General features: G+C 42.3%; 1 protein-coding gene across 1 annotated transcript; it reads right to left on the reverse strand.

The window, feature by feature from the left end:
• Positions 1 to 264: 264 nt before the first annotated feature.
• Positions 265 to 1,188, reverse strand: LOC100302417 (hatching enzyme). The gene has a single exon (NM_001163081.1). It carries the CDS (start codon positions 1,186 to 1,188, stop codon positions 400 to 402), a length of 789 nt encoding a protein of 262 aa, NP_001156553.1. The 3' UTR covers positions 265 to 399.
• Positions 1,189 to 19,899: the final 18,711 nt, after the last annotated feature.

Raw genomic sequence — 19,899 nt, forward strand, 5'->3', positions numbered from 1 at the left:
ATGCAGTTCATGTTCATGGAAGTGTTGGAGCCTCTCCTCCCTCATCAGCTCATCTCTCCAGGTGAAAATCCCACCCCCCACTTCATTAAAGACAGAAAAATATGAGGATAATTTTAAGACGGCTAGTTTAACAGGACTAGCTGTTAGAACACTCTGCAGTTACAATTCTACTTAATAACACCAACCCCCAAGAGCTGCAGTTAATAATTACAGTACCCAATCAGATGGATAAATATCCTATTAATAAATATCAAACTCATGCACTTTTTTTTTACCATAACCATGCTTTATTATTACCAATGTGATTAAAAGGATACATACAAACTTCCAACAATAAAATACATCAGCACATGACAGCACATCCAGCATCACACATTTTCAACAATGGCGCTCTTCCTCTTAGCATTGGTAGAGCTTGTTGACCTTCAGGACATCAATGTCGGACATGCCCAGTCTCTGTCCAATGGCCACAGATGGGTCTGGGATGGGAGTGATGGTTTCCTTTCCGTAGTCGTTAGTGTAAGCGGTTCTATCATAGTGCATGACAGAGGAGTAGTCGTATGCAGTGTGCAGGTTGTTGGTGTCCTCCTTCTGGAAGTTCCCAACGGCGTAGTCATAGATGTATTGCCAGTTGATCCTGATATACTGTTCACGGTCACTCCTGTTGTGCTCGTGGTAGAAGCCCAGGGCGTGAAGCAGCTCATGCTGGATGATACCATGTTGAACACAGCCAAACTGTGCAAGAGACAATGTCTGCCTGTCCCCAACAGTCCCCACGGTACCAAAACACCCGCCGCTGCTCTGAATGTCCAGGTAGGCAGTCTGTGTCTTACGTGGAATGAAGCGGATGCAGGTCTTGCCTTGGAAGTACTTCATGGCCGTCTCAATAGTCTCTACCTCCAAGCTGGAATATACAGCGCTGAGGATGTAAGGCACGTACACCAAGCCGTCAGATGACTTCTTCCAGAGACAGCTGTACTGGCTGCTAAAGCACTTCATGGCGTTCCTGGTTCTAGGAGCTAGAATGTCTCCATCCAGCAGTAGCTCATTGGTTCCGTTGTTGGACTTCAGGATTACTGAAGTGATGGACACATGGTCCGGCTCATCATGGAACTCATTTCCACTGGCCTGTGATAGGCCCAGCAGCAGCAGCAGCAGAAGCAGGCTAAGAGTGGGTCTGTGGTCCATCTTTCGTCAGAGTATGGAGTTACTTTGGATGGATGGGTCCTTGGCTTTACCTGTGGAGGATCCTAAAATGGCTCATTCACCAAAGCTTGATGCCAGTGTTCTGTCAGAGCTGAGTTTATATACAGCTGTCCCATAGGTGTGACTGTGTAGGATTAACGGTTGGGGATGATGCTCACTGTCTTGGAAAAACAACCAGAGGGAGTGCTCCACAACCTAACCCACTGTTTCAACAATTCATCTGTGTGGGTCAAATTACATTACACTTCAATTTCTTGAGGTAGAAGTCGTCTCTATTACAACCACATATCCAGGATCAGATGACCTCATCCTACGATCATAATATTAACCATAAAGGGGATCAGATTACCTCACTGTCTGATCATAACATTAAACATAAAGGGGATCAGATTACCTCATCCTACAATCATAACATTAACCATAAAGGGGATCAGATTACCTCATCCTACAATCATAACATTAACCATAAAGGGGATCAGATTACCTCATCCTACAATCATAACATTAACCATAAAGGGGATCAGATTACCTCATCCTACAATCATAACATTAACCATAAAGGGGATCAGATTACCTCATCCTACGATCATAATATTTACCATAAAGGGGATCAGATTACCTCACTGTCTGATCATAACATTAACCATAAAGGGGATCAGATTACCTCATCCTACAATCATAACATTAACCATAAAAGGGATCAGATTACCTCATCCTACGATCATAATATTAACCATAAAGGGGATCAGATTACCTCACTGTCTGATCATAACATTAACCATAAGAGGAATCAGATTACCTCACTGTCGATCATAACATTAACCATGAGGGGGATCAGAAAGTATCTGACCCTAGAATAATGGTTAGGGACAAACTATATCGAGTCTATTCCTTTGGAACACATGTTTGGTTTACATTGGGTGTGACAAGCTTAACGAGATGGATCTCACTTAGTTGTGTTGTTTTAAAACAACCATTAGAGCCCAATTAGGTGGCAGTATAGAATAATAGTCATTTGTGTAACTCAAGCACTTTAAAATCTAAAAACTGTCTCCACAGAAAAACTTAATCCTCAGTGATGCTATGGTGCAAGCTGTGTATTGACTTTCCTAATGCTACGCATTTAGTGAGATTTCAAGCATATTAGCACACTATTTCCCACCCGTCACTTAACACACCCTGATTAGAAGGCTCTGTGTGTGTAAATACTAGTGTGCTTGTGTGCTTGTGTGAGTGCATGTATAGAAAAAAATTGCAGGAGAGTATGAGAGGGAGAAATCTCTAGTTGTATTACTTGGCTACTGATGAAATGGTGTGACTGATTCATTTTGTTATGTTAGCATCATTAATAATTCCCATGCAGTTATCAAGTTTGCAGACAACACTACAGTGGTAGGCTTGATTACCAACAATGACAAGACGGCCTACAGGGAGGGGGTGAGGGTCCTCGGAGTGTGGTGTCAGGAAAATAACCTAACACTCAACGTCAACAAAACAAAGGAGATGATCGTGGACTTCAGGAAACACCACCCGATGTCACAGGAAGGCCAAAAACATCATCAAGGACAACAACCACCCGGGCCACTGCCTGTTCACCCCGCTATCATCCAGAAGGTGAGGTCAGTACAGGTGCATCAAAGCAGGGACCGAGAGACTGAAAAACAGCTTCTATCTCAAGGCCATCAGACTGATAAACAGCCATCACTAACATTGAGTGGCTGCTGCCAACATACTGACTCAAATCTAGCCACTTTAATAATTACAAATTGGATGTAATAAATGTATCACTAGTCACTTTAAACAATGCCACTTTATATAATGTTAACATACCCTACATTACTCATCTCATATGTATATACTGTACTCTATACCATCTACTGCATCTTGCCTATGCTGTTCGGCCATCACTCATTTATATATTTTTATGTACATATTCTTATTCATTCCTTTACACTTGTGTATATATAAGGTAGTTGTTGTGAAATTGTTAGATTACTTGTTAGATATTAATGCATGGTCGGAACTAGAAGCACAAGCATTTCGCTACACTCGCATTAACATATGCTAACCATGTGTATGTGACTAATAACATTTGATTTGATTTGATTTGTTCACATACCACCTCTGCACAACAGTAATGAATCAAACTAGGGTGGACAGACTATTGTGACACTGTCCAGCTGTCAGGTAAGAAAATGAAATGAAAACAAATTGAAACATTTCGGACATTTGAGTAGTCATTTTGTGTCAAAATCTATGAAACGAACAATACGGTGGGGGAAAAAAATAGTTTTTAAGCATCCTTTTTATGCCAATTATTTTTGCTGATAAAGTAGTCATTTTCAATGGAGAACTTATTATAAAATATAGATGAACTATCAGATGATTTCATGTTTATTATACACAAATTATGTTAACCAATGTGTTGATTATTCATGATTCATGAACAGTAGCATGGGACAAGTCCAGTGGTTTGAGAAGGGGGAGTGGTTAGAGACAGGAAATTGTGTAGAGCCACGGGTTTGACTGTGTACAGGGATTTGAAAATACTATAAAATGTGACAGCCAGCTCTGGGTTGGAGTAGAGCATCCTCATCGAGAGGAGAGAGGAAAGGGTAGGGATGAGGAAAAGAGACAAATGACAAGCAGGGAGGAGAGGAGAGGACATGGAGGATATCGGAGCTCAGAGCCCTGTGCTGGAGAGGAGAAAGAGAATGGGGGAAAAGGAGGGAGAAAGAGAAGCGGGAAAGAGGAGGGAGAAAGAGAAGGGGGAAAGAGGAGGGAGAAAGAGAAGGGGGAAAGAGGAGGGAGAAAGAGAAGGGGGAAAGAGGAGGGAGAAAGAGAAGGGGGAAAGAGGAGGGAGAAAGAGAAGGGGGAAAGAGGAGGGAGAGAGAAGGGGGAAAGAGGAGGGAGAAAGAGAAGGGGGGGAGGAGAGAGGAGGGAGAAAGAGAAGGGGGAAAGAGGAGGGAGAAAGAGAAGGGGGAAAGAGGAGGGAGAAAGAGAAGGGGGAAAGAGGAGGGAGAAAGAGAAGGGGGAAAGAGGAGGGAGAAAGAGAAGGGGGAAAGAGGAGGGAGAAAGAGAAGGGGGAAAGAGGAGGGAGGAAGAGAAGGGGGAAAGAGGAAGGAGAAAGAGAAGGGGGAAAGAGGAGGGAGAAAGAGAAGGGGGAAAGAGGAAGGAGAAAGAGAAGGGGGAAAGAGGAAGGAGAAAGAGAAGGGGGAAAGAGGAGGGTGAGTGACAGCAGGGGAGTAGAGGAGAGGGACAGAAAAGCTGCCAGCAGTGCTTTAGACAGTGGAAGGAAACACAGGCTGACAGGTAAACCCAGAAGGATTGACCGGCCTGCATCCAGCTGTCGGGTAGAGCTCATCTGGTAGCACCAGAGCACACTGCCACTGACACCACACGTACCCATGCACGTCAACCAGCCAGGGGAAGAACAGGACAGGAGGAGCCCTGCATATGGCCATGCTAGAACATGTGTGCCCCAAGCACACACTAGGCTCTTCTAATGAGCAAAACGTTATCATAATGCAGCATGCAAGGACATGGGAGTGATTATCATCTGACACACAGTGGATTTGTTACCATGCCTGTACCTTGTCCTCTTGTTGATGAAAAACTAGTCCATCATTATACCAAATTATGTCAGTTGCACCTTATTATTAGTATTGGGTTAGAATGTAGAACAAAGTCAATGGAGGTGGATTCTGTCTCAGGGGATGTAGTTATGTCTCTGTAGCTATGCATACATACTGGTAACCTCATGTAGGTCATTCCAAACACTCCCCACCATTACAGCATACTACACCACTATGGTTTACTGTTACACTGAGATACACCAGTTAGACTACTGCCCTCTAGTGGTTTCTTTAGATTACAGACGGGACCAGCGATAGGACCTCTGTAAAAATTCAGTGATAACAGCCAGACAATTTAACCTTGACCCCTGGACAACAGGAGGGGAAAATGGCGTCAGGGATATTTCAAGAAATGTAATTAAGTGGTTATAAAATAGAAAAGAGACAATGGATTTTCTTTGTCCCCCAAGAACAAGTTTACAGGCCCAAGAAAAACAGTTTGCCTGTCTGTGTATTGATCGAGGAGTGTATTGATTTGTTGCTAAGCTGTGTAAGTTTGTTTAAGTTGGATCTATGGAGTGTGAGCACAACTATCTTGTTCTGAAAAGCTTACACAGATGGTGATGGGAGGGCATGTCAATAAAAAAAATGGGGGGGGGGGGGGGGTGACGCGATGATTTTCAAATGTTTCAAATGTTGATGAGAATGAACTGATATAACAGCCTCTGCCAGCAGGTGAGCTGATAGTTCCTGCAGTTACACTTGATTCAATAACAGCGTAAGAGCTGAACATTTCTCTCAACAGAGCGCAGAAAGACACAAAGTCTTGTACAGTACTATAGCGCTTGCTATTTCATTAGGTTAGGTGCTCAAAGGATTTGTGCATAGCCGTAATGAAAACATCATCCTTTGCAGGGGCGCAATTTTCACTGGGGACGGGGGGGACATGACACCTCCACATTCTGAAATTGCATTTATGTCGCCCCCAGTTTTATCATTGCGCTGTGATACAAAAGACAGCGCTGGTGGGCATTAGGACCATGCGAACATCTCAGAGCGGTCAGGCTGTTTGGTGGTATGTCAGGTAGGCTGTTTGGTGGTATTACCCGGCTGGAATTAGGACCATGTGAACAGAGGCAGCTGTTGTCTGTGTGTGGTGTGCTTTTTCTCCTAGTTGTAAAAGCAATCATAGCAGAAACTGGCTACTTTTTATTTGACTGACGTAGCTGGCAAGGAAACTGCTTTTTGATTTAACAAAAAAACGTTTTATTCACAGTGCTGATTTTGTAGAGTAACTGACATGAAACGTTAGCATATGCATTAGCTAAATGTTTCATCCCCTATCGACTGAAGTTCTGTCTGAAATGAATGAACTACCTACAGTTGAAGTCGGAAGTTTACATACACCTTAGCCAAATATATTTAAACTCAGTTTTTCACAATTCCAGACACTTAATCCTAGTAAAATGTCCCTGTCTTAGGTCAGTTAGGATCACCACTTTATTTTAAGAATGTGAAATGTCAAAATAATAGTTGAGAGAATGATTTATTTCAGCTTTTATTTCTTTCATCACATTCCCAGTCGGTCAGACGTTTACATACACTCAATTAGTATTTGGTAGCATTGCCTTTAAATTGTTTAACTTGGGTCAAATATTTCGGGTAGCCTTGCACAAGCTTCCCATAATAAGTTGAGTGAATTTTGGCCCATTCCTCCTGACAGAGCTGGTGTAACTGAGCCAGGGTTGTAGGCCTCCTTGCTCGCACACGCTTTTTCAGTTCTGCCCAAAAATCTTGACTTGACTTTGTTGTCCTTAGGCCATTTTGACACAACTTTGGAAGTGTGCTTGGGGTCATTGTCCATTTGGAAGACCCATTTGCGACCAAGCTTTAACTTCCTGACTGATGTCTTGAGATGTTGCTTCAATATATCCACATAATTTTCCCCCCTCATGATGCCATCTATTTTGTGAAGTGCACCAGTCCCTCCTGCAGCAAAGCTCCCCAACAACATGATGCTGCCACCCCCGTGCTTCACAGTTGGGATGGTGTTCTTCGGCTTGCAAGCCTCCCTCTTTTTCCTCCAAACATAACGTTGGTCATTATGGCCACAGGACATTTCTACAAAAAGTTCAATCTTAGTACCCATGTGCAGTTGCAAACCATAGTCTGGCTTTTTTATGGCGGTTTTGGAGCAGAGGCCTCTTCCTTGCTGAGCGGCATTTCAGGTTATGTCGATATAGGAAGTATTTTACTGTGGATATAGATACTTTTGTACCTGTTTCCTCCAGCATCTTCACAAGGTCATTTGCTGTTGTTCTGGGATTGATTTGCACTTTTCGCACCAAAGTACGTTCATCTCTAGGAGACAGAATGCGTCTCCTTCCTGAACGGTTTGATGGCTGCGTGGTCCCATGTTGTTTATTCTTGCATACTATTGTTTGTACAGATGAATGTGGTACCTTCAGGCGTTTGAAAATTGCTCCCAACGATGAACCAGACTTGTGGAGGTCTACCATTTTTCTTCTGAGGTCTTGGGTGATTTCTTTTGATTTTCCCATGATGTCAAGCAAAGAGGCACTGAGTTTGAAGGTAGGCCTTGAAACACATCCACAGGTACACCTCCAATTGACTCAAATTATGCCATTTGTGTCAATTATCAGAAGCTTCTAAAGCCATGACATCATTCTCGGAATTTTCCAAGCTGTTTAAAGGCACAGTCAACTTAGTGTATGTAAACTTCTGACCCACTGGAATTGTGATATTCTGGAATTATAAGTGAAATAATCTGTCTGTAAACAATTGTTGGAAAAATTACTTGTGTCATGCACAAAGTAGACGTCCTTACCGACTTGCTAAACCTATAGTTTGTTAACAAGAAATTTGTGGAGTGGTTTAAAAACGAGTTTTAATGACTCCAACCTAAGTGTATGTAAACTTCCGCCTTCAACTGTAGTCAATAATTTTAGGGGAGCAAAAACATTGGGACGAATTCAATTGTACAGTGCCTTGCGAAAGTATTCACCCGCTTGGCATTTTTCCTATTTTGTTGCATTACAGCCTGTAATATAAATTTAGTACAACACAAAATAGTCCAAATTGGTGAAGTGAAATGAAAAAAATAACTTGTTTCAAAAAATGATTAAAAAAATACAAAAACGGAAAAGTGGTGCGCGCATATGTATTCACCCCCTTTGCTATGAAGGCCCTAAATAAGATCTGGTGCAACCAATTACCTTCAGAAGTCACATATTTAGTTAAATAAAGTTAATCTGTGTGCAATCTAAGTGTCACATGATCTGTCACGTGATCTCAAGGCCCCAGAGTTTGCTACATCACTAAGCAAGGGGCACCACCATTTCATTAATGTGCTAATGAACGCCTGCTAATTCCATCAGCGAATGTGCTGTGACACAGTCCACAGATCTTCTACCCTGCCTGACCCAACTCAGTGGGAGCAGTGAGGGTAGAACATCCAGTCCTCCGGTTAAATCTTCAGTCACTGAAGAAGTCTAGAACTGTGTTAAATGTGTTATTCTAGTATGCCCTGGTGGGTATCTGCGTAGGGGATGGAGTCTCTTGATTGCCTATTTAAACCAATATTAAGCATTTGATTAATCCTGAGCCGTCAGTATTCTTCCCTCATATCTTTGCAAAATGGAGAATCAAGTTTTAGAACCTAATATGGGCTTGAATAAATATTGGTCCTTTAACGTTCAAAATATGCAAAATAAATCTACTAAAAGGTACAATGATATTCCAGAAAAAGGGTGCTAAAATAAGACTTTGCCATATCTATCAGAATTGGTGAGACAGAGGATTGATAGTTTATTATGAAACACCAGCTGGGAGACTTGACATGTTGATCAGAAAGCATCCCCTGAAGGGAATACAGTTGGACAAGTAATTAGCTAACTAATGAGCAATGAAAACTGATGCTTTTCTAAGCAGTTCTGTACACACTGAGGCACACTGAGGCACACTGGGTCACAGAGGAATCTGTCAGCAAACTTCCAGGGCAATTGTTCAGAAAACCTTTACCTAGTCAACTTTTTGGCTCCGTGTTGAATTCTGGAAGCCTACAGATACCAGCTTAAGTCTTTGGAAGATAGTGTGTAACACATTGTGGATGTGATTGCTGTGTTCCACAATACCTTAGCTCAGGCCTTTATATTGACTTTACATAGTTATTGCACAGTGAGTCACAGTGTAGCATGGAGAACAATTGTTGTTTCACTCTCTCTTGGTGTGTGCGTTTAATTCAGTAACATCCTCTGTGCTCTGCTCTTGTTGGGCTGCATGTCTGATACAAGTCCAGGTGTCTGGTATCACAGAGTAACAGGAGGACACCAGTGTGTTTAGCCTATACCCTCAACAACAAACTTCCTGGAATACAAGACAGACTGCACTCGGCAGATATTGCCACGTCATCTCCTGTGTCCACTTCCAGCTTGGAAGACTGGCTACCCAGAGCCCCCTGCCACACGTAGCAGGCCAATGAAGCATCACCCAGACAAATTGAAAACCCCAAGTAAATAAAGGATTGCAGTACCCACTCATTCTGGTGAAGACAGCACAACACTGATTGCACTGCAGAGAACCAGGCAGGCACTTTAGACCACTTGGCCGTGACCCACACTTTATTGAGGATGAAAAAAACACATGGCTCTACAGTATATAGCCAGCTGGATGCCCATATGACCACACAATAGAGTCTTCTCTGAAATCACAGCACACACATACCTGCTCATATCGGGGACACACTGAAATCACTGACACATCTGGCAAACTAACATGCCGTAAAATATTCAGACATCAGACAGACTACACCCCCCGTGATCATAATATTGAGAGTATCAAACCAACAGCTGTGTGTGTACTGTGTAGGTGTGGAAAGATTATGACAAATCCCGCCGCCCCTCTGTAACGCCCACGCTGCAGATCAAACGCACCTTTTTGTTTCTGGCCAGCTGCGTCTCAGGGCGCCTTCATCCCAAGCAAACACAATCAGACTCAGTAAACCTGTTTAGCCAGGTGAGACCGCTGCCACTGCCATCTGGCATGGAGGAGTGTGCCAGCATGTAGTCCATGCTAACTTATTCACTTCTGCTCCACACTGAACCACTCAAATCTCAAGTTCTTTAACACTCATCCATTAGAAAAAAAAGAATGCTTATTGTAAAAGAGATATGTCAAGGTCAGTGATAGCACTTGTCTGTTGAGTACGTCAGTGTGTAACCAGTGAGTAAACACCAGAGGGACAAGTTCTGCCCTCATCTTATCACTGTGGAGAGAAACAAAGTACTACATACACCACCTCCACAGGCAAAGGGAAATGGCAAAGGAGACCATTATTAGTCAGTGCTATCCGGGGTCCTTGAGAAATCCCTACCCAAACCGTAACCTTTTACTGCACTTATCCTCTTTGGGCTAGGGGGCAGTATTTTCACGTTCGGATGAAAAGCGTGGCCAGAGTAAACTGCCTGCTACTCAGGCCCAGAAGCTAGGATATGCAGAATATTTATAAATTTGGATAGAAAACACTGACGTTTCTAGAACTGTTTGAATGATGTCTGTGAGTATAACAGAACTCATATGGCAGGCGAAAACCTGAGAAAAATCCAACCAGGAAGTGGGAAATCTGAGGTTTGTAGTTTTTCAAGTGATTGCCTATCCAATATACAGTGTAAATGGGGTCATATTGCACTTCCTAAGGCTTCCACTAGATGTCAACAGTCTTTAGAATGTTGTTTCAGGCTTCTATTGTGGAAGGGGAGCGAATAAGAGCAATCACAGTAGGTGGCTCAGCAGAAAGCCTTTAGTTATTGATCGCGCGCAGCCGTGAGCGCGAGCTCCGTTCCCTTTCATTTCTAAAGACAAAGGAATTGTCCAGTTGGAATATTATTGAAGATTTATGATAAAACCATCCTAAAGATTGATTATATACATTGTTTGACATGTTTCTACGAACTGTAATGGAACTTTTTTGACTTTTTGTCTGGACTTAGTGCCCCCGCCTTGTGCATTTGGATTAGTGAAATAAACGCGCGAACAAAAAGGAGGTATTTGGACATAAAGATGAACTTTATCGAACAAAACAAACATTTATTGTGGAAGTGGGATTCCTGGGAGTGCATTCCGATAAAGATCATCAAAGGTAAGTGAATATTAATAACGCTATTTCTGACATCTGTTGACTCCACAACATGGCGGGTAGCTGTATGGCTTGTTTTGGTGGCTGAGCGCTGTACTCAGATTATTGCAAGGTGTGCTTTCGCCGTGAAGCTATTTTGAAATCTGACACAGCGGTTGCATTAAGGAGTTTATCTTTAATTCTATGCATAACACTTGTATATTTCATCAAAGTTTATGATAAGTATTTCTGTAAATTGATGTGGCTCTCTGGAAATTCGCCACAGTTTTGGAGGCAAAACATTACTGAACATCACGCACCAATGTAAACTGAGATTTTTGGATATAAATATGAACTTTATCGAACAAAACATACATGTATTGTGTAACACGAAGTCCTATGAGTGCCATGTGATGAAGATCATCAAAGGTTAGTGATTCATTTTATCTCTATTTCTGCTTTTTGTCACTCCTCTCTTTGGCTGGAAAATTGCTGTATGTTTTTTTTGTGACAAGGCGCTGACGTAACATAATCAATTGGTCTGCTTTCACCGTAAAGCCTTTTTGAAACCTGACACGATGGCTAGATTAACCTGTTTGGGATAGGGCAGTATTTTCACGGCCGGATAAAAAAACGTACTCGATTTAATCTGGTTACTACTCCTGCCCAGAAACTAGAATATGCATATAATTAGTAGATTTGGATAGAAAACACTCTAACGTTTCTAAAACTGTTTGAATGGTGTCTGTGAGTATAACAGAACTCATATGGCAGGCTAAAACCTGAGAAGATTCCATACAGGAAGTGCCCTGTCTGACAATTTGTTCTCCTTCTAGGGCATCTCTATAAAAAGTACAGCATCTCTGCTGTAACGTGACATTTTCTAAGGCTTCCATTGGCTCTCAGAAGGCGCCAGAAAGCGGAATGACGTCTCTGCAGTCTCTGGGCGAAAAAAAGCAGGAGTTTTTGTGAGTGGTCAGGCAGGGAACAATGACACTGGATTGCGCGTGCACGAGACGACTCCATGTTTTTCTTTCAGTCTATGAATGAATACAACGTCTGTCCCTAACAGGTTAACCTAACCAGGTCCCTAACCAGGTTAAACTTAATATACATCACAGAAGACTGAATACAACAAAACTGTTTGACATAGAAATACTGGATTTTTTGCTAGTAAAAAAAATGTTTTTATTAATTATGAAAAATATTAATAACATTCCACATGAGGCCACTAGGTAATTTGACTGCAGGATACCTTAAACATAAACCTTACCTTAACATTTCAACCAATGGGTTAGGGATGTCCCAAGGATTTTTTTGTATTTAAAAAAAACATAACCTTCATTTAACTAGGCAAGTCAGTTAAGAACAAATTCTTATTTACAATGACAGCCTACATCAGCCAAACATGGACGACGCTGGTCCAATTGTGCGCCGCCCTATGGGACTCCCAATCACGTCTGGTTGTGATACAGCCTGGATTCGAACCAGGGTGTCTGTAGTGACACCTCTAGCACTGAGATGCAGTGCCTTAGACCGCTGCGCCACTCAGGAGCCCAGATAGCACAGACCATTATGCTTTACTATACATAGACATGAAATGTTATGATTCCTAATAGGCTGATTTGTCTATTTACGCCCCCATAAATGACTTTGTTCAGTCAATTTGTGTCAATAAGAAAACCGTGGCAGTTTTTATTTTCTTTCTTTGACTACAGAAGGGTACGTATAAAAATGGGCTCCTGTGATTAAAGTCCCATTCTAGCCCCAGCCTGATGTTCATTATCCAGGGCTGATGGGGCAGGCCTTGGGTGCCACTGGAGCTCCTGGTGTCTGACTGCAGCTCTACTGCTAATGACCTGCAGGGCCCTGGCTGGCAGGATGGCTTCTGACTGGCTGGCTGGATGGCTTCTGGCTGGCTGGCTTCTGGCTGGCTGGATGGCTTCTGGCTGGCTGGCTGGATGGCTTTGTGGAGGAAGGGCAGGAAGGACAGCTCTGTGCAGATGTGCAGTCAATTAGTGCAGCCTCACCTCCTCCTTCATTTCTCTCTCTCTCCATCCTCCCTCCCTGACTCTCAAATGGAGCCTGTTGTAGCCTGTCTTCCAGCCCGCTGGGTCTGAGAGGAGGACGCTACGTTAAACAACACTACAACAGAAAAACCTCCTGGTTATGTCTCCACAATGTCATTATCCCACCTGCTAAGCCGCTTTCTCTCCTCCAGTCTCGTTCATTCATTCACTCACTCTCTCCTCAGCAGACTATTCAGATACAAATCACTCATAGTAGTCCCTCCTCCAACCTCACCCCCTCCTACTCATCTCCATTTAAACTAGGTGATCATGGACTTCAGGAAATAGCAGAGGGAGCACATCCCTATCCACATCGACGGGACCGCAGTGGAGAAGGTGGAGTGTCATGTTCCTTGGCGTACACATCACTGACGATCTGAAATTGTCCACCCACACAGACAGTGTGGTGAAGAAGGTGCTACAGCGCCTCGTCAACCTCAGGAGGCTGAAGAAATGTGGCTTGGCCCCTAAAACCCTCGCAAACTGTTACAGATGCACAATTGAGAGCATCCTGTTGGGCTGTATCACCGCCTGGTACGGCAACTGCACCGCCCGCAACCACAGGGCTCTCCAGAGGGTGGTGCGGTCTGCCCAACGCATCACCGGGGGCAAACTACCTGCCCTCCAGGACACTTAAAGCACCCAATGTTACAGGAAGACCAAAAAGATCATCAACGACATCAACCACCCGAGCCACGGCCTGTTCACTCTGCTATCATCCAGAAGGCGAGGTCAGTACAGGTACATCAAAGCTGGGACAGAGAGACTGAAAAACAGCTTCTATCTCAAGGCCATCAGACTGTTAAACAGCCATCATTAGCCGGCTACCACCTGGTTAGGTAACCCTGCACCTTAGAGGCTGCTGCCCTATATACATAGACTTGGAATCACTGGCCACTTTCATAATGGAACACTAGTCACTTTAATAATGTTTAAATAATGATGGCATACTGCTTTACTCATCTCATATGTACATACTGTATTCTATTCTCCTGTATTTTAGTCAATGCCACTCCAACATTGCTCAATCTAATATTTATATATTCTTAATTCCATTCTTCTACTTTTAGATAGTAAGTGTGCATTTTTGTGAACTGTTAGATACTACTGCACTGTTGGAGCTAGGAACACAAGGATTTCTCTACACCCGCAATAACGTCTGCTTAATATGTTTGATTTGATTTGATTTTGATGTGTTCCATTATGCTTGGCCCCAATGTTTTTTGCAAAGACAGTCATTATCAAGGACCACATTGAGGAAAAAACAGGGATGTGGGTTGGTGAGGAGAGACAGATGTCTAAGTTACTATTCTCAGCTCCTGGAACATGAGAAGGCTTGTTAGATGTCTATGTTACTACTCCCAGGTCCTGGAACAGGAAACGACTTGTTAGATGTCTAGCTTACTATTTCACACTTCCTGGAACATGAGAAGACTTGCCATGGATTTGTATAGTGTTGAAGGCTGGGGTTCATACTGGTGGGAGAGGGTGAAGACGATTTCTACACCTAGTTTGCCATTTGGGTATGTGGCAGTGATACGAATTCAGCTTGAAAAGGGTGTCATAATAAATGAATGTTAAATTAACTGTCTGCAAGTGAACTATACTTGTTGGTCTCTATTGAGCTGGTAGCGTAGAGGGTCAGTTTGACAGGAGTAAGGCAGAAATGGCCAGGGGACAGAGGACGATACAGTATATTATATTTGTTTCAACAGCAGTGTCAGCAGGGTTGGGGAGTGACTGATTAAAGGTAATCAGTTACATGTACTCTGATTACCAAAAAACTAACTAATCAGTTACATTACCAGCTAAAATATTGCAATCAGCATACAGATACTTTTGAAAAACTAGATGATTACTTCTTGGATTACTGTTAAATTCAGAAAGGATGCTTGTTATATTTTATTAACCCCTCCACCACCCACCCACTTCGGAGGACAAATATATTTTTTTACAGCATTTTTGCTATATATACTGTATACATTTGTCACGTGTGCTCCCTCTCCGGCCTCTAGGTCACCAGGCTGCTCGTTATGGCGCACCCCTGTCACCATCGTTACGCACACCTGCACATCATCATGTAACAGATGTATAGCGTACTCTCCTTGCGTTGTGTTTTTTTTTCCTAATAAATCACATCAGCCAGCGGTCCCAGTTGAGCATCATTTATTCCTGTTGTTAAATGAGAAACAGCACGGTAGTTGTGCAGGGCTTAATGGTACTGATGGCTGTCGATGACAAAAGCTGTAGCATGAAGACAACTGTGTTAGCAGTGGGCTTATGTGACCATTACAACGATGTATGCTAGCTAACACTTATCTACAGCAATCATATGCCAAAGCACATCCCAGAAAGCCCCTCAATCCCTAACAGGTACCATATACTCACACATGTATAAATCCGTAACGTACAGCAAACTTGAACACATTGTAAAATATAAAATATAAAACAGTATTCAGAACGTGACCTACCCCTTGCATCACATTTTCATACTGGGAAGACCTGACGTTCGCGATCTCCCCCTATCTGCAAGCGGGGCCAATCACAACACACCTTAGTGTCATCAGTTGAACCAACCAATACGAATGCTTGAACATTAAGTACACATTTCTTTAGAGGCAAGTGGAAACATAACCAACCCTGTTACAATCACTCACCTGGACTCCATAACCTCCTTGATTACCTTCCCTTTATTTGTCCCTCCCTTTGGTTCCTTCCCCAGGCGTCATTGTTTCTTTTCTTGTCTGTGCGTTTGTTCCTGTTTCTTGTTTTGTATTGTGTTTTCATTTATTAAATGATTCACTCCCTGAACTTGTTTCCCGACTCCCAGCGCACACATTACAACATTTTACATATACAGTTGAAGTCGGAAGTTTACATACACTTACGTTGGAGTCAATAAAACTCGTTTTTCAACCACTCCACAAATTTCTTGATAACAAACTATAGTTTTGGCAAGCCGGTTAGGACATCTACTTTGTGCACAACACAAGTAATTTTTCCAACAATTGTTTACAGACAGATTATTTCACTTACAATTCACTGTATCACAATTCCAGTGGGTCAGAAGTTTACATACACTAAGTTGACTGTGCCTTTAAACAGCTCGGAAAATTTCAGAAAATGATGATTCTGTAATGATTTCGTTTAGGGAAGTATCGGAGTCAGGCGCAGGACACAGGGATGAGTGCAAACAAAACGTGTTTACTCAAAACCATAATAAAACTTCTCCCACAGCAATAAGACATGGTTGGGAGAAACACCTCCAACAACCACGAAACAGGAAACAATCACGGACAAGACAAACAGGAAACAATCACGGACAAGACAAACAGGAAACAATCACGGACAAGACAAACAGGAAACAATCACGGACAAGACAATCAGGGACAAGACAAACAGGAAACAATCAGGGACAAGACAAACAGGAAACAATCACGGACAAGACAAACAGGAAACAATCACGGACAAGACAAACAGGACACAATCACGGACAAGACAAACAGGAAACAATCACGGACAAGACACACAGGAAACAATCACGGACAAGACAAACAGGAAACAATCACGGACAAGACAAACAGGAAACAATCACGGACAAGACAAACAGGAAACAATCACGGACAAGACAAACAGGAAACAATCACGGACAAGACAAACAGGAAACAATCACGGACAAGACAAACAGGAAACAATCACGGACAAGACAAACAGGAAACAATCACGGACAAGACAAACAGGAAAGCCAGAGGGTTAAATAATGAACATAATCGGGGAATCATAAACAGGTGTGTACATTAAAGACGAAACCAAACGAACAGGGAAACATAGATCGGTGGTGACTAGTAAGCCGGTGACGTCGACCGCCGAACGCCGCCCGAAAAAGGAGAGGGGCCGACTTCGCCGGAAGTCGTGACATAAGTTCATTTATATTTTTTGAGATGTGAATACCAAGTATGTCTACTTTGCCATCCGCCCATTTTAATGGTAAACTACAAGGTAATGTAAACACTGTACTGTAAACACTTTTTAATAATGATCCAATACATAATATGGTACACATATGGTACACTATGGTACACTGGTCATAATTCAGAAAGGATGTTTGCGAAATGACATTCAATGACATTCAATTAAGCATTGAAAATAAGCACAAGTTTGCCTCCCAAGTGGCGTAGCATTCTAAGGCACTGCATCTCAGTGCAAGAGGTGTCACTACAGACCCAGGTTCGATCCCAGGCTGTGTCACAGCCAGCCCATGAACGGGAGACCCATGAGGTGGCGCACAATTGCCCCAGCGTCATCCGGGTTAGGGGAGGGTTTGGCTGGCAGGGATTTCCTTGTCCCATTGCGCTCTCGCAACTCCTTGTGGCAGGCTGGGCGCCTGCAAGCTGACTTCGGTTGCTAGCTGGACGGTGTATCCTCCAACTCATTGGTGCGGCTGGCTTCCAGGTTAAGCGAGCAGCGTGTCAATAAGCAGTGCGGCTTGGCAGGATCGTGTTTCGGAGGATGCTTGGCTCTCAACCTTCACCTCTCCCAAGTTTGCAGCAATGGGACAAGACTAACTACAATTGGATCTCACAGAGAACAAAAATACGAAGAAAAAGCGCAAGTTTAAGTTTGTTCAACCTCAGCGAGTCTGACAACAAGAGACCACTATGATGACACACCAAATGCGTTTGATTGATACTTTTTGTCTTCTTCTAAAGGCGTCAGCATGCATCAGTTCGACTGTCGGCTAGCCGAAGACGGCTAGGTGAACGAGTGTGCTCACATACTCCATTAAAAGACCTTCGCTTGAAATACGACAAAAAAGAGGCAATAGTACTGTTTGTCCATTGTGAGACACCATAGCCAATATACAATTCATCAAAATAGTCAGAATTATTCTAAGATAACTTAAGAAATCTGTCATTCATTTTGACGTTTTTGCCGAGGTGATCTTAGTTGCGCAATTTTACATCTAACTAAGATGTTTGGCACAGTATTTCTCAATGAAAAAAAATGTGCATGAAATCATGTTCTCTAATTGATTGACAACAAGACTTTATTGAAGAATCCCTACTCAAATTCAAATCAAATTGTATTGGTCACATAGACATGTTTAGCAGATGTTACTGCAGGTGTCGCAAAATGCTTGTTTTACTAGCTCCATCGGTGCAGTAATATCTAACAATACACACAATACACAAAAAAAAACTACAAGTAAAAGAATGGAATTAAGGAATATATAAATATTAGGACGATCAAGGTCGGAGTGGCATAGACTAAAATACAGTAGATAGAAAACTGTTGACCAATCACCAACGAAGGGGCGTAGACTTCGGCAACCAACTTCGGCTTGCCTCAAGAAAAAAATGTGTGCCCGAACAATCGGAAATATAGCCTTACCAAAGTCCCAAATGAACAAACGCATCTCAAAATGTAATCATAATATATACACAAAATCTTCTGAACTGTTTCCGCTGGGAAGCATGCGGACGCATAAAATTACATACCCAAATCTAACTGCCTGTAGCTCAGGACCTGAAGCAAGGATATGCATATTCTTGATACCATTTGAAAGGAAACACTTTGAAGTATGTGGAAATATGAAATTAATGTAGGAGAATATAACATATTAGATCTGGTAAAAGATAATACAAAACATCTTGTTGTTCCATCATCTTTGAAATGCAAGAGAAAGGCCATAATATAATATTGGAGCTTAGGCATAATTTAGATTTTGGCCACCAGATGGCAGCAGTGTATGTGCAAAGTTTCAGACTGATCCAGTGAAGCATTGAAATACTGCACAATTTTTTTTATCAGGTCTGCCCAAATGTAGCGAATTGGTAAATTGATACATTTTCAAGTACATAACTATAGAGAACATACAAAAATGATATGATAATAAAAAATGTAAGTTTACACATTCCCAGGAAGGTCATACATGATGGAAAATTTGCTTCCCTACAGAAAAGACACTAACCTTCACACATCTAGATGGCCGGGTGGGGTAGGTGCGGGGCCAGAAACAGCAGGTGTTCAAACTTTAGAACCCAGTTCCTACATTTGAATATAAAAATGTATTTTATCAAACAAAACTATGTAAAAATGTATCTCTGGGACCCTCAGGATGACAAATCAGAACAAGATTACTGAATGTAAGTACATTATTTACCTTCAGAGGTGAATGTATCAAACCAAGTGCCGTGATAGAACAATCGCATGGTATTTTTTCACTGTAATAGCTACTGTACATTGGACAGTGCAGTTAGATTAAAAATAATTTAATATTTCTGCACATATAAGACATGCCTATGTCCTGGAATGTTGGATGTTACTTACCACGTCATTCTAGTCACATTAGCAGCAACCGTCCTGGTATAGGGACACCGATCCCTTATTAATGCCTCTTAAAAGGAAAGTAATCCAAAAGTGACTGAAATTAATCAGATAAGGTTGCGGAGTGTGGGTAATCCAAAAATTACGTTACTGATTACAATTTTGGACAGATAACTAGCAACTGTAACGGATTGAATTAAGAAAGTAACCTAACCAACCCTGAGTGCTAGCCAGTTCCCCAGTCAACTCAGTAAGGAGGCCTTGGTACAGGAACTCTGTCAGATTTATGACCAGAGCAGAGCCACATAACCAGCTCCTTAAACCCTGCTGGGATTTTACACCATGTACCCAAAATTGAATATGTCTTGCGAAAGCAGTTTTCAGTTTCGATTCATGGTGTTGAATTGTGACTGCAGCCTTGGACGAGGACAAGACACAGTTATGACAGGCCAAGAAACATTCCCAGAACTATACTCCTGACAATGTCCTGGACATGGAAAAGGATTGTGAGAGATATGCGTCTTTCTCTATACCGTAGGTCAGGACACAGGTGACACGTCTCACTACCACAACATCAACATATTCTCAA

The sequence above is a fragment of the Salmo salar genome, chromosome 20 (genome assembly GCF_965601325.2).
Source record: "Salmo salar chromosome 20, fSalSal1, whole genome shotgun sequence".
Lineage (NCBI taxonomy): Eukaryota > Metazoa > Chordata > Actinopteri > Salmoniformes > Salmonidae > Salmo > Salmo salar.